The following is an 18,415-nucleotide window of genomic DNA, read 5'->3' as shown; positions in this document are numbered from 1 at the left end:
AAGCGCTGTTCTAAGCACTGGGGTAGATACAAGATAATCAGATAACCAATGTCCTCTGACTCTTAAGCCCACATTCTTGCCACTAAGCCACATTGGACATCCTCCCAAGTTTGTACACTTACTGTTTCTTCTTGGGCATGTGGAGTGGAAATGGGAAAAGCCAGAGAATGTGTGACATTTAAACACAGTGAGGTCCATGGTACAAGATCCTTGAATGCCATGGGATCTACTCAGGGTCATGGAAATACAAGCATTTAGAGTGTGCTAAAACAGTTTGGCTAGTTGAACTAGGATGACCCAATTTCAGGATTGTTAACTATTTATCTAAAATTGCAAGGGACAGTGTACCAAAAAATTTTGGGTCTGTTTTGACTAAACTAGGAGATGTGGTCAGAAAATGTCAGGTACTTTATAGGCAGTCGTTTTGCTTATCTAATCCCAGTAGCTTCTAGATATTTGCATCACAGGCCCCATGGGTGGAAGGGAACAGCTATGGATGTGTGTGATGAGCGCAAATGTTTTAAGCCGCAGTTCACAGAAGTTCTCTGTGGAAAAACTGTTTGGAGACCAGTAACAGGCAACAGTTTGGTGGCTAAATAAAGAAGGGCAGTCAATACTTGGAATTTGAATTTGCCATTTGACCTTGGAATAATATATTGGTTTAAGTTCAACACATCCAGTTGGTCTGACATCCCATCAGAGGTTTAACATGAGAAACTGGGGCCCTGTGGGAAACCCAAAAAAGGGAACAGCAGGGAGAAACTGATGCCTATATCAGTATCCTTTTCCCTGCCAACTCCCGAACCCTATGGATGCTATAATGCCATTTTCAGAAGCTTTATTTTAAAAGACTTTAGAAGTACTGGGTTGGAGTCAAAGGAGCACCTAGAGAGAGGGGTAAACTTTGGATACACATTTTGGGGGGTATTCCAATCAATCACTCGTGTTTACTGAGCACTTACTGTGCAACGTACTGGAGGAGAGTACAATTTAACAGAGTTGGTAGACACACTTCCTGCCCACAGCGAGTTTACAGTCCAGAGGGGGAGACAGACATGATGATAAATAAGTATATTACAGATATGTACGTAAGTACTCTGGGTTGTAGGGTGAGGTAAATATAGGTTGCAAATCCAAGTGCAAGTGTGATTCAGAAAAGATTTGAAGAGGAAAAGAGGGCTTAGTCGGGGAAAGCCTCTTGGAGGAGATGTGCTTTTAAAAAGGCTTTGAAGGTGGGGAAAGTGATCGCCTCAGAATTCCACAGTGTTGCTCAGTGGAAAGAGCACGGGCTTTGGAGTCAGAGGTCATGGGTTCAAATCCCCGCTCCACCAATTGCCAGCTGTGTGCCTTTGGGCAAGTCACCTGACTTCTCTGTGCCTCAGTTACCTCATCTGTAAAATGGGGATCAAGACTGTGAGCCCCCCGTGGGACAACCTGATCACCTTGTAACCTCCCCAGTGCTTGGAACAGTGCTTTGCACATAGTAAGCACTTAATAAATGCCATTATTGTTATTATTATTATTATTATCATTATTATTATTATTATTATTATTATTATCCAGCAAGTGCTATTTATGTGATGTTCATAGCGTATCAGTCAATGATAGGTAGAAACAATCTGCTGTTTATTTCTCATAAACAGTACATGTAGTAAACACTTAACAAATATAATAATAATAATAACAATAATAATAATAACTCATAACAATTTGTTGATTTGGTATACCTAAGCTTATTTCTTTTTAGCAGTCGTTTTTTGAGATGAGAAAATGTAAACAGAGTACATCTGTTTTCTAACATCTGGGGATCCTGGGTACTCATAGCGAACACGCCTAAAGAAGTTTTCCTGAGACATTCACAGCATGCCTTAGTGGAAAGAGCATGGGCTGGGGAATCAGAGGACATGGGTTCTAATCCCAGCTCTGCCACTTGTCTGCTGTGTGGCCTTGGGCAAGTCACTTAACTTCTCTGTACCTCAGTTACCTCATCTGTAAAAAGGGGATTAAGATTGTGAGGCCCACCTGGGACAACCTGATTGCCTTGTATCTACCCCGACACTTAGAACAGTGCTTGGCACATAGTAAGTGCTTAACCAATACCATAATAATAACTATTATTATTATAATGATCCTGTTTTGATGAACACTATGTTTACCTGGGAGGATCTGACGATTGGATGAGTAAAGTCAAACCTGTGTCTGGTTCGATGGCTTGTTCCAAAGGCCAGTGTTTTGTATCACTTACCTGCCTGTTTTGTTGCCTTGACTTTGCTTTTCATGGTGTCTCATTTATTTGAGCAGACTAGATAGATCCTATGGGTGTAAAGGAAGAGATGGAGTATTTCCTTAAGCCCCTTGAGAAGAGGCAATGTGTCTACCAACTGTAATATTATACTCTCCCAAGTGCTTTGTACAGTGCTCTGCACTCAGGAAGCACTCAGTAAATAAGATTAATTGATTGATATATTTTATTAAACATAGATGACATTTTTTCATTTAAAAATCAACATACTGAGTCAAAGAGCAAAAGGGAACCTAATTCTGAATAATGGTATTTGTCAAGCACATACCACGGGCCACGTACTGTACTAAATGCTGGAAATCCAAAATGGGCTCAAAACGGATGGCAGGGAGGAAGAGAGGGATGATTTAATCTGTATCTCCTTTCCTCATCACTATAAACCGTGTGTTTACCATACTGTTTAATTTTCCTCCCTTCCACCTGGGAAATGCCATAAAATATAGGCATTTGTGCTTAGGAATATGGATCCTTTGAAAACGATGCCTGATCAACCCCCTTTCCTTTCCTTTTCTATTTTAGGTACTTTTAGAGAAGACGGAAAGTGCAGTTTCAGGCCAGGCATGGAAGGCTACGTTTGCAAACAGACTGACCACGCAATCCTGGTCTTAGACAGGTTGGAGATATCTGAAGAGAGCAGGATGCCACCTTTGGTGGTTTCAGTAACTGGGAGTTTCGTGGAGGCTTTCAGTAGCATTGATGTTCAAACCTGCTGTTCTGATCCTGGGCCCACGCCAGCTTTTTATTCAATCTTACCAACCAGTCATCCTACCACCATCTGCTTTGGCGGTCAGACTCCTCCAGCGGTGCGGTTTTACCTCATCGGGAGTGGAAGAGCCGTCAAGGTGGTCCTGACAGTGTTTTACGATGAGCCCCAGAGCCCCCGGGTTTTTTATCGAGAAAGCTTCATCCCACCGTCTCCAGTTGGGTCAGGAGAGGGGACCGTAGGCTCCAACTACTTTAGCTTTGAGGACAACCTTCTGTATATCGTCCTACAAGGGGATGATCCTGTGGAAGTGCGCTCTGGTTCTTCCATGTACGTGGCCTTCACCGTGGCAGAAGCAATCAGCCAGGAGATCCGCATTCTGGTGATCCAGCAACAGTTGGCCGATTTCTTACAGGTCAGCTGCGACCACCTCAGAGTGGTCTATTACTTGCCGGGTGCCGAAAACAACTTAAAGGGCATAGCTGACAACGTGGCCAAGAGGAAACGCCACTGTCCCCCCGTGGCCTCTTGCCCTGGTTATTGGAAGAGGACCAGCACGCGGAGAAGCCTTGAAGAGAAGGCAGTGGGTTGGATGTGGCCTTCACATCTCGAAACTGCCACCTCCTCGACAGTCATGATTGTTGAAATTGGTGATCCACCTGCTGAAGGAAGAACTGAGTCATCTCCTTCCCTGTCGAGGCGTACGTTACAGGGTTTGACCCACCAGATTATCACAGCTCAACAGACTGGGAAACTACAGAAAGCTTTGGATTTGCCGGTAGAAGCTTTACTGGTGACACAACCGACTGGAACGATTGGGTGAGTACGGATGGTGCTAAAAATGATTTTCACAGGCTTCAGTGACAAAAGTGGGAATGGGGATTTTCACCCTTATTTCTTGAAGGGAATATGAGGGCCACAGAAGCTAACCTCCCATCGTATAAATGACTGTAGACCAATGATTGTAGAGTAAAATTTGGAATTCAGAAAGCTACTTTTGATGCTCAGTCCTCTTAGTATTTGAGTGTATCCTCAAGGCCAGCTGTTTCCTAGTTAGCTGCAAAAGTGTAGTAATGAGAAATAGGTTGTTTAAATACCATTTTGTCCCAGTTTAAATGAAGACAAACCCTTGCTAGATGAAAATAGAACCAAAAAACGCCGTGGTCTCTGGCAAGAACAATGGTTATTCATTCATTCATTCAATCGTATTTATTGCGCGCTTACGGTATGCAGAGCACTGTACTAAGCACTTGGGAAGTACAAATCGGCAACTTACAGAGATGGTCCCTACCCAACAATGGGCTCATAGTCTAGAAGGTCCTTCTAGCACTGGGTTCTTTATAGGGTATTTATGGGAAGAATGTAATGATACATCCTTATGGCAGGGGACAGTCATTCAATGACCCAAACTTTTCCCTCTCAAAATCCATTAAGGATCTCTTGCCAACAAATTCCCATTCCATCAGAGTGGTAGGTCACTTACACTAATAATAATATGAAACCACAAGAAGCAACATGATCTAGTGGAAAGAGCGAGAGTCTGGAAGTTAGAGAGGACTTGGGTTCTAATCCTAGCTCTGCCAAATGCTTGCTATGTGACCTTGGACAAGTTGTTTAAATTCTCTGTTCTCAGTTTTCCTATTCATCCTCCTTCTTAGACTGTGAGCTCCATGTGGGATAGGGACTGGGTCCAACCAAATTCACTTGTATCTACCCCAGCACTTAGAATAGTGTTTGGCAAACAAAAGAAAACTCCATTAACTTTTGTTCCATTTCCTTTTTTCTAGACTGTATTCTCCTCTCTAGAGGTTAAGCTCCTCTCTAGACTATAAGCTCCTTTGAGACTATAAGCTTCTGTGGGCGGGGAACATGTCTACCTACTCTGTTATATTGTACTCTCCCAAGCTCTTAGTACTGTGCTCAGCACACAGGAAGTACTCAATAAATAGGATTGATTGATTGATTGATTTTCCTCAATGAGAGAATAGCAAAGGACTTATAAAAATGCAAGAGCTATATGGAATATTTTCAATATTCCCTACTCCCCAAGATTTGGCACTCTAGTTCTCTCCACTAAAATGTCAGAAGGAAACTTCTTCCTAAATTTTTGGTGAGGCTGTGGACAAGTGGATTTAAAAACCTAAGATGCTATAGTGCTGGTTATCAATCATTCAACCGTTAGTTATTAAGTGCTTACTGTGTGCAGGTGCAGGGCTTTGCACATACTAAGTGCTTAATAAATGCCATTAAAAAAACCAAAGTGCTTAATAAATGCCATTAAAAAAAAAAAAACTAAGTTCTTGGGAGAGTACAATAATAATAGAGTTGGTAGACATTCCCTGCCCACAAAGAGCATACAGTCTAGACTTGGATCCCTTTTTAATAATGATAACAGTATTTGTTAAGCACTTACTATGTGCCAAGTGCTGTTCTAAATGCTGGGATAGATACAGGGTAATCAGGTTGTCCCACATGGGGCTCACAGTTTTAATCCCCATTTTACAGATGAGGTAACTGAGGCACAGAGAAGTGAAGTGACTTGCCCAAAGTCACACAGCTGATAAGTGGAAGAGCCGGGATTAGAACCCACGACCTCTGACTCCCAAGCCCAGGCTCTTTCCACTGAGCCACACTGCTTCTCTGTTAAACCACTATTAAACCACTTATCATATCTACTTTTTCACATGTAAAGATTAAATATGGGCCAACCCTCTGGGTCAGACAGAAAAACACTAAAAAGACAGCAAAGCTAGACTTCTGAGGTCAGTGCACTGATTCACTGATGGAGTCACTCACTGAGAGAGAGAAGAGCTTTCAAAGTTCACCACTACAAATAGGTTTGGGGATATTTATGTTATGCTTTTGGCATAATGTTTTTCAATAGGTTGCTACTGTCCCTTTACTCATCAATATGGCTATTGGAAGATAATAAAAATAATGGTATTTGTTAAGCACTTACTATGTGCCAAGCACTGTTCTAAGCACTGTGATAGATACAAGGTTATCAGTTTGTCCCACGTGGGGCTCACAGTCTTACTCCCCATTTTACAGATGAGGTAACTGAGGCACAGAGAAATTAAGTGAGTTGCCCAAAGTCACACAGCTGACGAGTGGCAGAGCTGGGATTAGAATCCACGATCTTTGAATCCCAAGCCCGGGCTCTTAACACTAAACCACGCTGCTTCTCTAAGATAAGAGATAAGATACGCAATTAATATTGTATGGGCAGTGAATACTCAAAATATAACTTATTTTGTGGGAGTATGGGAGAGATGAGGATAAGAAGTTGTACTGTAGGCTGGATGACTTGGAATCCCATGAAAATTTGGTAGGAAAACTAAGATTTATTGCCAAGTATGTGAGAAACAGTTATTAGGCCTCAAATATTTATCCAACCTGAATTGTCAGTGCCGATTCCACATTTGCTAATCAGTCAATCAATCGATGAATTTTATTGAGGATTGACTTTATGCAGAGCACTTTACTAAGTGTTTAGAATAAAAATAATAATAATAATGGTATTTGTTAAGTGCTTACTATGTGCCAAGTACTGATCTAGATGCTGGGGTGGATACAAGGTAATCGGGTTGTCCCACGTGGGGCTCACAGTCTTCACCCCCATTTTATAGATGAGGGAACTGAGGCACAGAGAAGTGAAGTGACTTGCTCAAGGTCACCAAGCAGACAAGTGGTTGAGCCGGGATTAGAACCCATGTCCTCTGACTCTCAAGCCCGTGTTCTTGCCGCTAGGCCATTCTAAAAAGAGTTGGTGGACACATTCCGTGTCCACATCGATCTTATAGTCCAGAGGGGGATTGCAATGTTAATTTAAATGAGTAAATTAGATATGTACATAAGTGCTGTGGGGTGGAGGGTGAAAATCGTGGGCAGGAGGCTTAATCATGAAGCATATGGATAGGGCAAATATGGACTTGTCGGTCACCCATTCTCATAACAGCAGGATGACAGGGTATCTATTGGTATAGGTACAAGAAGCATTAGAGTGAAAAGTTAGGGATATTAGGAGGTGTAACCATAATGATAATGATGTATAAGGAGACCAACCCATCTTCAAGCATGTTTTGTGCCACTGTGAGAGACAGATTGCTGGTCTGGATGGGCTATTGATTTGATCCACTATGATATCTTTTATATTAAAATGCAAAAAACCCACATTCAAGCACCCTGTCATATTTAAAATGGTAATTAATTTCTTACTTCCCTTAAACCTGACTACTGTTTGATCCAGCCTAATTTCTTTAATGTCAAGAAACTGTGAGTCTCTGGCTGAGTAAGAAAAAATAATTATTCTAATACTATGCTTTGTTTGGGGTATCATTGCTTTTAGTAATATTGAAAGATAGGATGAGTATTTAGTACATATTTACATATTTAACTAAAAAACAAATACTGCAGCACTGAAGTGAACAGAGAAATGGAGGGAGAGAGAGAGATGAAGGCAGACAAAAATAGGAAAGATAGAGTAGATTGCATGAATTTGGGTCTAAATACAATGCTTATTGTTGCATCAACTCAATGAGAGTAGGCTTCAGTGAGAAGATCACTTTATTACGCACCATCTGTCAATGCCATTATAAAATCACTTTTGGCTCTGACACTTTTGATGTAATAAAAACCAGAGTAACTTATAAAACTATATCACATACTTTCTGTTGGGACTTGTAATATCCTCGCTCTCTCATTCTCACACAATGTCGACAGCATATCCAGACACTGTAGAAATAAGAAGAGGATCTTGGGCTAAAATAGAGTGTCTCATAACTTCTCTGAATAATATCAGTGTAAGTTAGTAATACCAGCATCTGGTGGAATCCAGTGAGATTTCAAGCTCTTTATAATGAGGATTTAAATATTAAGCTTTATTTAGATCATCGAGGTAGTGTGTTCCCTTTGGGAGCATGCAGACAAAATGTTAAAATGTAATCTCTAGTCCTCATGATTACCCCTGCCCCACAAGGCAACATCCTTGAAGTTCTGGTCTTAATCTGTTTCCCTACTGCTACCCTATTGAATTCAGCTGGCTACTAAGGATTGTCATTCTCATCGAAAGACCAGTGTCATGTATGGGTCAAATGACTTGTGTGAAACTAGTGCTGTTTCTCCCATGGTCTTTCTCAGACCTTCAGCTGGTTGCCCCCATAATCACAGGCCACCGTGACCTGGGAATGCATCTGTTTCTTGTTGTGTTGTACTCTCCCAAGTGCTTAGTACAGTGCTCTGCACATAGGAAGCACTCAATAAATACAATTGACTGACTGATTGACAGTTTACAAGGAGAGTGTTTTAAGTCTGCTTTGTGTAATCATGAGGACTAGAGATCACATTTTAACATTTTGTCTGCATGCTCCCAAAGGGAACACTACCTCGACGGTCTAAATAAAGCTTAGTATTTAAATCCTCATTTTCCTTATCTAGCCATAGTCTTGCAGTCTCTGATCCTGAAATACATTAGGCAGAATACCTACTGTGTGCATTGCACTGTACTAAGTGTTTGGGGGAGTATATTGCTTTCATGGAGTTTACTGACTAGCCAAAGAATGAATAATGAGTTTACATATCTCTCCACTCATTCAATCATATTTCTTGAGCGCTTACTGTGTGCAGAGCACTGTACTAAGCGCTTGGGAAGTACTCTATGTGTATATATGCATGTAAGTGTATATAGGTGCAGCTATGTGCTGAGAACAGGTACCAAAATCAAAGGTGAAATTTTTTCTACATTCAATCTATTTTCACAGCAGTTTCCATAACTAAACCATAGTTTAAGAATGGAAAATATAAGCAGTGCCATTACCCTATCCATCACTAGTCCGTTCATCTGAATAATCTGTCTCCACCAATATTCAAAGAATCCTTGGAATAATTGTCATATTTGCCCTCCACATTATGTACCTTTATGTTCACTCATTCTTTCATTCATTCGTATTTATTGAGGGCTTACTATGTGCAGAGTACTGTGCTAAGCACTTGGGAAGCACAAATCGGCAGCATATAGAGACGGTCCCTACCCAACAACGGGCTCACAGTCTAGAAGGGGGAGACAGACAACAAAACAAAACAAGTTTTGTTATGTTCTAATGTTATGACGTTATGTCATGGATGTTCCCCAACTTTTCACTCTATATTAACTTATTCCCTAGCAACCTATTTGTTCATTCATTCATTCAATTGTATTTATTGAGTGCTTACTGTGTGCAGAGCACTGCACTAAGCGCTTGGGAAGCACAAGTTGGCAACATATAGAGATGGTCCCTACCCAACAGTGGGCTCACAGTCTAGAAGGGGGAGGCAGACAACAAAACAAAATAAGTTTTGTTATGTTCTAATGTTATGACGTTATGTCATGGATGTTCCCCAACTCTTCACTCTATATTAACTTATTCCCTGGCAACCTATTTGTTTATTACACTCTTCACCCCAGCGGGAGCGTAACTGGGAGAAATGAGAGAATGTGAGCAGTGTCGGGCAAACCACTAACTCTATAATCATTTCCCTCATGCATGTTTTCAGTCTTGAAGCCTCAGGACAGAGGCTCATCCATCGTTCTTAATGGGAGACTACATCAATATCGTCATCACCTTCTTATTTGCATAATCAAATACATAAGTGCTAATGGGGCCTGTGGGATTGAAAGGACTTGAGGTGGTGGGAATTAATCTTGGAAGGCTTCCTGGGGGGAAGTGAGGTTTCAGGAGGATTTTGAAGATGGGGAGAAGTGTGGTCCAGTGGGTTGAAAGGGGAGAAATTTCCAGGCAGGCAAAGGGTGGAGCCAGAAGATGAACTTGGAGAAAGAGAGAATCAATAGAGAATCACTATATAGATTGAGAATCAATCTATAGAGAATCAATATGTAAATTGGAGAAAGTTGGTAGAAAGAGTTGGTGTTAATGTTAAGGAGTTTCTCATGATGTAGAGGGAAGCAGAAAGGCCTGGAGGGAATAGTGTAGGCATAGATGAAGTCTTCATTTGGTCCAATGAATTCCAACCTGAGAGAAGCGAAAGTCTGCTGAGATCTATAAAAGCAAACATTTCCTTCATCCCTCCTTGGCTCTCCATCTCCTTTCTTTTTGGCATTCTTTCACATCCCCTTTAGATTTTGCCGAAGGGACCCTTCTAAAATAATTTTCCTCTGTCATTCCTAACCTTGGGACTTAATATTTAATCGTAAAATCATAGAATTGTATTGCGTCAAGTATGCTTGCTAGATAGGAATCCTGTACTCTACACCAACTGCTTCTATCTCTTTGGAATAAAAATCCTATGGGACCTAAATATAAGTGAATACCAAGTATCCATTATAGCAATTAACAATACTACACTTTCCAGCAGAGGCTGCAGGTCAACTAGGAAATTAAACTCTGGGAGAGATTAGTTCCGATCAGTTCCAATTTGTTGATATCCTGTCATTCTTTCCAGCAGGGCTGGCTTCAGACAAGGAAGTTAAACAACTGGCTCAGGGCAAATTCATGGTGGGGCAGTAACACAGCCCCTCTCCAAAGTGGCAGAAGAAAGGGCTGTGCCCCTCTCAAAGATGGTAGTAGCTGGTCTGGTTGTGATATGGGACTGGGAGTGTCCATTAAGCTGAACAAATATTGGCATCTAATAGTGATAATAATAATAATGTGTGGTATTTGTTAAGCACTTACTATGTGCCAATGACTCGCGATGGCACAGAGTACGTGACAATGTGTGTACACCATAATGTGACATCATCTGGGGCTGGAGGAGGGCAGAAATATTTTCACCACCTCAGGGTAGCCAATGTCCAAATCTTTCTACTCTCAATATCACGCAGGCAGGGGAAAGAGAGCCGGGCCGAGGGTAATAAATGATATAAGTCCCGTTTTCAGTCCCATTCAGCATCTTCCCTCTGCTGAAGCCTGCCTTCGCCCCCAGGCAGTTGCTTTTGAGGAAATGTCCATTTAGAGGCCTCCTGGACTAATCTGTCAACTTTGGAGGAGCAAACTTCCTAAGCAGGCTCAGCCTGGTGTTTTGTTTATTCCTGAAGGAATACATGCCCTTACAAGGAGAAGCAGTGTGGCTCAGTGGAAAGAGCTCGGCTTTAGAGGCAGAGGTCATGGGTTCAAATCCCGGCTCTGCCAATTGTCAGCTGTGTGACTTGGGCAAGTCACTTCACTTCTCTGTGCCTCAGTTATCTCATCTGTAAAATGGGGATTAAGATGGTGAGCCCCCCGTGGGACAACCTAATCACCTTGTAACCTCCCCAGCGCTTAGAACAGTGCATTGCACATAGTAAGCACTAAATAAATGCCATTATTGTTATTTTAAGTTCTCCCCAAACCCTCCAAAGATCAATTTGCTCCAGACACATACTGAGGCTCATCCACTTTTTTTGATGGGACAGTCCATCATAATCAACAGACCTTTATGGGCATTTTTTGGATATTTTGAGTTTGCAGAAAACCTGATTGTCTTAACCTAGGTCCGAAGAGGAAAGTCTAGAGCATTTCTTCATGTAGTATAAAGAGTAGTATAACTAGAACTAGAACGCAGCTATTCCTATTTCTCTTTGGAAGCTTAATTCATAGAGCATCACTATTGCCGACCACACTGGGATGGCTCATTTTGGTCCAGCCTACGTTCCGAGAATGTTGGTGTCCTTTAAGGCATCATCGCTACAACTGCTCTCCCTAGTCATGATAATAAGTACTTAATAAATACCGCAGACATTATTATTATTACATTATAATAATACCAAAGCCCCCTTTTTCCTCTCCTCCTCTCCATCTCCCCCACCCTACCTCCTTCCCTTCCCCTTGTATATATATTTGTACAGATTTATTACTCTATTTTACTTGTACATATTTACTATTCTAATTTTTTTGTTAATGATGTGCATATAGCTTTAACTCTATTTGTTCTGATGATTTTGACATCTGTCTGTCTACATGTTTTGTTTTGTTGTCTGTCTCCCCCTTCTACACTGTGAGTCCATTGTTGGGTAGGGACTGTCTCTATACGTTGCCAACTTGTACTTCTCAAGTGCTTAGTACAGTGGTCTGCACACAGTAAGCGCTCAGTAAATATGATTGAATGAATGAATGAATGAATTATTGTTATAATTAACAATAATAACAATAATTGAGGGCAGGGAGAGTTGTACCCTTGATGGAGTAGGAAGCTTGTTGTGGTCAGGGAACCTGTCTGTCAATTCTGTTGTACTCTTTCAAGAGCTTAGTTTAGGGCTCTGCACATAATAAGCACTCAATAAATATTATGATGATGAGGATGCCCCATGGGTGAGGATATTTCTCACATGCCCCATCCAATTTCATTCAGGGAGTGGGAAAACCTTGACTCCCACCGGAGACTAGTGCATTCCTCTTTCTTCTGCCACTGTTTGTGATCTTCATAGTGCTTGATAATTGAAGAGTCCTCACTCACTATCACCTGCTCCCTAGTATACCTAACAGACCTATTTAAAATAATATGGAGAGAAAACACTTCAGGACATTAATCTATTTTAAGGTGATGTAGTTTAGTAGCCTTGGAGTCGAGAGGACTAGGAGAGAAGAGGAAAGAGAAGGAGGAGGAGTTTTCGCTCTCCCACCTGATACTTTTTTCCTTGTCTCATTAGTAGTTCTCAGTGGGGCTCGGTTGTACAGGCGGCACACACAGATGTACCGGAATTGGACCGAAGATGATGTCTGTGCCACAGACCAGGCAGGTTAGAAGAGCCAGAAAGAACGGATCCCACACTCCTTACCCTGGGAATATTCCTCCTCTTTGGGGGAAGTTCATTTTTTCCTGATCCAGCTCAGGAAACAAGCAAACAAACCAAAGTCACCCACCTGATTGGTTATTTGAAGTCGTAGAGCGAGGAGTTAACATTTGAGGGGGTGGGTGGGCTTGTTCTTTTTCTCTCCAGTTTGGCTGCAGGTCCTTCTGCCTGCAGGCCAAAGTCACATTAGCTGTTGGAAATTGGATAACGACAGCCCAATGACAAATCCAGGTTGCTTGCAATAAGGTGCTAATCCCTTTGCTTTAATATCGGAGCAGCGTGTAATGATGTTTGGACATCACTCCAGTTTACAGACGACCCCACTGGGGCCGGCAATAGAAGCTTACAACTGTCTAACAAGGCGTCAGGTGACTCCCGTCGTCCCAGCAACGGACCCTAGAATCTAATCTTCCCTCCATCCCTTCCAGCGCCAAATAAGGCCTAGATTATATAAGTGGCCCATCATTGCTTGGTAACTCGAATCAATTAACGTTAATTCGCACAATGCTATGATGTATTGTGATCACTTTCATTTCAGAGAAGGGGGAGAAATTGCTATAAGTCATCTAAAATGAGGTTGTCTGTGGCACTGAGGTATTAATTGGGTGTCCATATTAAATGGAAAAGAAGCACCATAGTGAAGGGAAAGTGGATGAGTGACTCTCTTGGCTGCTATTGACCTATCAGAAGAAGACAGTGCCCTTTTCTTTGCTTTTATCTATTACAGTTTTCCCTATTGCGTGTCAAGTTGATGTATTATAAAAAATTCATTTGGTGACCTTTCACCCCCTGAGCAGATTAAACAATTTCACTTGGATGGCATCATTAACGGGACCCTGCATTTAATGATGATTTCTCTAAAAGGCCACGGAGATTCGATTTTAAGCTAACAGATTTATTGCACTATTATAACATATCGTAAAAAACTGTACCACCTACGGTCTGGTTTTAGAATAGAAACGGCTTAAGAGTTTATGTGGAGTTTAAAGCGATATTACCTAGGGATACACAGTAGCAGCAATTCTCTGACCTCAGGAGAGATGCTGTTTATATTTAATAAGAGATGTTTGCTTATAATAAACTTAAGAGGGTGACAAGGTAGGGGCTGAGCAAGCATTCAGGAAGTTGCTCCAATTCCCCGAGGCCCAGAGTGCTGGTTGGTAAAGCACTTTGAGTCTGTGTCTTCCTTGAATCCTAACTTTTTACCCTCTCACACATAGCTCTCATTCACGACTGGTGACCTACATCTAGTATGATGTGCATTGCAAGAGGATCATCATTAATTTAGAGGCCACATTTCTGCCACAGGACCCAGGTATCAGATGAAAGTAGACAGAAACTTCTTCATAAATCTCCCCAGTTGCTACCATAAAGCTTATAAAGTGCAATTTGGCCTCAAAATTGGAGATGATACCCCTTATTTGAGAGCTCACATGTGGCTGTCTGTCATAAAAAACCCAAAAAACTAATCTTTTGGTTCGCCCCATAGAGCCAAGATGTAATACTTTCTTTTAAAATTATCCCCAAGTCAGGACCACAAAGTGTGGATGTGCAGTTGCATTTCACAATTAAGGGAACTCCTAATCTGGAAAAACCTTTATGTAAATTACTGAACGTGAGAATTAGACTTGGGACAGAGCTTGAGCTTTAAATTTAATTTTGAGGTTCCCTCCACACAAAAAGTTGTGGGGATTTAAAAATATGAGGCACAAATGGAGACGATGAGAAACTGTGGCTTGGTCTTGGTCAACTGTTGGATTCATGTGACTATTGTGTCCTTATAGATCCATTATTGGTTCATTCAGCCCAGCGTTCTACCTCCTTGACATTCACAACAAAAGTTGTTGACGTGACACCTAATATCTCTCCATTGCTAATTTTATCTCTAAGGATCACCCTCCAGGTGGCAGATTTTCCAACAGTTCCTTTAAACTTCCATCGTAAAGAAGTAGCATGGCCCAATGGAAAGAGCATTAGTTTGAGTTCTTGAGTTCATGTTCCTTGGTCCTGAGTTCATGGTCCTGAGTTCTTATCCTGCGTCTACCACTTGTCTGCTGTGTAACCTTGGGCAAGTCATGTAACTTCTCTGTACTGCAGTTATCTCATCTACTAAATGGGAATAAAATCCTTTTCAGGCCGACTTAGGTTGTAAGCCCCAAATGGGACAGGGACTATGTCCAACCTGATTATCTTCTATCTACCCCAGTGCTTAGTGCAGTATCTGGAACATAGTAAGGACTTAACAAGTACCATGAAACAAAATAAACAAATTTTGAGTTGTGAATTGGTGAAGTGAGCAGCAATTTTTCAGGAAACATATGTCAAAGGGCTAAACTGTACATAAATCAAACACACACATGTGTCTTTTTTATTAGTAGCCCTTCCTTATTGCCCATCAAATGGCATTGTTTAGTTCTGACATGTCTCCTACCCAGTGGAAAATCTGATCATGAAGTGCTTCAGAAATCCTTGTTTAGAAGCTGGTTCTTCTCTCTCTGTTGTCCAGTTTGCAGTTTGGAGACACAGTGAATGTTTAACTACAATTGTAGATGCACGCACACACACACACACACACACATATGAGGGAAGCCTCAAAGGAGGAGGAATCAGAATAGGAAGACTATGTGATTTAATTTTTATCTTTTCCAAGATTCATTTGATGTCCTGATATTTAATGTCATTTACCAAGTGATAAACTTCCAAAGGGGCTGTTTAGTTTTCCGGTTCTCTTCACTTAATAGATTCCTGTTTAATTTGTTTTGTTGTGATTTCCTAGCGAATTAGTCTGAGCAATCAACATCAAGATCAGAAATATTACCACCCACCATATTCTTACTAGCACAACTTTCGCCCATTCTAAGCACCTTGGATGGTGTAATAACAAAATAAATAAAATCAATAGTCCATAATTATTACTCTCCCAGGATATATAGGCAAATGATTGCGCACATCATGAATTTGCAGGGGAAGGAAAACAGTTACTGAAGTGGCATTTGTGAACTAAAAATAGTATCTAATTTTATTCTTTTGCATGTAGGAGAAATGCAAGCCTTAATACCGGAAACCTAGTCTATATACAGCCTCACACCCTTTCTGTCCAGACCCAACCATCCAACGGAGAAGTCGGAAAAGAGCTTCCAGTGCAACCACATCTAGTCTTTTTGGATAAGAAGGTACCATTTCCACTGTAATCCTTCTCTACCTGTTGTAACCAAATTTCATTACTGCACTGACAAATTTAAGGTGTACATCCAAATCACTGTCATCATTGCTTTTGTCGCTATCTTTGTCTTCTCTGTAAGGATGAGAGAAATAGGGAAGAAAGATGCAAGATTAGTCAGGGAAGGTTTTTTCCCCTCTCCCCCATCTCTCTTCTACTCAGGACACATCCTTCCTCTTCATAATAAGTCAAAAACTAAGAAAGCAGTAATTCAAACAAGCAAAACCTTGTTTTTAACATTTTGTAGAGGGTGGGGCTAGGAGGAAGGGTAAACCTCTTTTCTTTTCGTATTCTAATGGCTATAGCAACCTTGATTTCTCTAGCATAATGGATCTGTGTCTCAACTATCATCTGTGAAGATGATGGATAGTCTTTACTTTTTTAAATAAGCTTCTAGTTCAGACATAATTATGTGATTTCCTACCAATCAAAACGGTAAAATATTCAACTTGTGAGAAACCCCAGAACATTTAGTCTCCTGAAACTTCTTGTAATAAGTAAATGCTCATTGTACCCACTTAAGATTATTGTTATTATTAATAATAATATTAATAATCGTTATGGTGTTTGTTAAGCACTTACTATGTGCCAAGCACTGTACTACGTACTGGGGTAAATACAAGATAATCAGGTCGTGCAGAAGGCTCATAGTCAAAGTAGGAGGGAGAGCAGGTATTGAATCTTCATTTTACAGATGACGAAACTAAAGTCCAGAGAGGAAATGAAGTGATTTGCCCAAAGTCACACAACAGACAAGTGGCAGAGCTGGGATTAGAACCCAGATCCTCTGTCTCCCAGGCCATTGTTTTTTCCTCTAGGCTTTGCTGCTTCTCTTGGACTTCTCTTGGTCCCATGCTTTCCTCTCTTAGACCTCTCCATTTCATCCTAATGTTTTTTATTGGGAATAGGTGACAAACATTTGTCTATTGCAAATATGTACATTTCTTGCTTTCCCAGAGGGTCTTATGAAAACCCATTAAAAAGGAATTGACAGTAGGAAGCAGATCACCTGTTTTTCCTTTCTATATTACTTTTCCGTAGGGGGAATATGAATGGATGGAACCAATGTGGAGAATATTCTCTGCCAACCACGAGTCTACCCTCACTGGCACTTGGGCCACTTCCTTTGTGTATTAAGGACTCAGGCTTAGCACTTCTTGTTTGTAGTAGAGGAAAATCAAATTAAGTTAGAAATGTCTGATGCATAAGTTTAATACACTGTAAAGAACAAGATATAATGATCTGGTCACACAGTTTGTCAATAAAATTGAAACCATTAAGAGTGGTGACCCTGAAATCTCCCCTGCTTTTCTCTAGTCTCTTCTCCTGCCCCCCTCTTTGACTTTCCTATCCTTTCCAGCAGTATGCTCTTGAGTATCCCAAGAGCAGATCTCCCGCATCCTCTCAAATTCTACTCCCGCCACCTGTATTTTTGACCCCATCCCTTCTCACTTTGTCAAAAATATTGCCTCATCTCTTCTTCCCAACCTGATAGCCATCTTTAAATGCTCTCTTTCCAGTGGCTCCTTCCTCACTGCTTTCAAACATGCCTATGTATCCTCATTCTAAAAAAAACCAACCCAAAAACCCTCCCTGGAATCAAAGGCACCTTTCATTTACCTTCCCAACTCCCCCCTACCACTCCTCTCCAAATTCCTTGAGCAAGTTATTTAATTGTTTACAAATATTGCCATCACTTTACCTTTTCCTTTACCCCCTACAATCTGGCTTTCACCTCCTTCATTCCACAGACACTACCCACTCTAAAATCACCGGTAGCAACCTTTTTGCCAAATCCAGTAGCCTCTACTCCGTCATAATTCCCCTCAACCATTCTGCTGTCTTCCACATTATGTGGACCACCCCCTTCTCTAATCTTGGCTTCAATCCCTCTTCTGGTCCTGCTCCTATCTCTCTAACTGCTCCTTCTCAGTCTCTTTTTCAGGCTTCTCCTTTTCCTCCAACCCTCTAACTGTGAGGGTGCTTGGAGATTAAATTCCAAGTCTCCATCTACACCCAGTCCCTTGGAGAACTCATTCACTCCCAAGGCTTCAACTACCATCTTTACATGGATGATTACCAAATCTACCTCTCTGGACTCCTCACTGACCTTCCTGCATCTCATCCTTCCCCTCTCCACCCCACACGTCACTCTGCTGCCTCGATCATTTTTCTGAAAACTGTTCAGTACATGAATTCCCACTCCTCAAGAACCACTAATTGTTGCCCAGCCATCTCCACATTAAACAGACTCCTCAACATCGTCTTTAACGTACTCAATCAGTTCTCTCACTCCTACCTAACTGCACTGATTTCCTTCCACACTCTCTGCTCCCCTTACAGCAACCTACTCTGTGTACCTCAGTCTCGTCTATCCCACCACCGACCCCTCTACTACATTCTCCCTCAGACCTGGGATTCCCTCCC

At 41.4% G+C, this 18,415-nt stretch overlaps 1 protein-coding gene across 1 annotated transcript in view; it reads left to right on the top strand.

Moving 5' to 3' along the window:
* The window catches only part of PKHD1 (PKHD1 ciliary IPT domain containing fibrocystin/polyductin), a 388,392-nt gene that overhangs the window by 339,670 nt on the left and 30,307 nt on the right, over nucleotides 1-18,415 (top strand). Inside the window, exons 60-61 of the mRNA XM_038772975.1 lie at nucleotides 2,822-3,824; nucleotides 15,806-15,941. Coding sequence (XP_038628903.1) covers nucleotides 2,822-3,824; nucleotides 15,806-15,941 — 1,139 coding nt within the window. The remainder of the gene's footprint in view (nucleotides 1-2,821; nucleotides 3,825-15,805; nucleotides 15,942-18,415) is intronic.

The sequence above is a fragment of the Tachyglossus aculeatus genome, chromosome X1 (assembly GCF_015852505.1).
Source record: "Tachyglossus aculeatus isolate mTacAcu1 chromosome X1, mTacAcu1.pri, whole genome shotgun sequence".
In the NCBI taxonomy this organism is placed as follows: Eukaryota; Metazoa; Chordata; class Mammalia; order Monotremata; family Tachyglossidae; genus Tachyglossus; species Tachyglossus aculeatus.
Note: the sequence above shows the minus strand (reverse complement) of the source record. Positions and strands in the feature narration are given on the sequence as shown.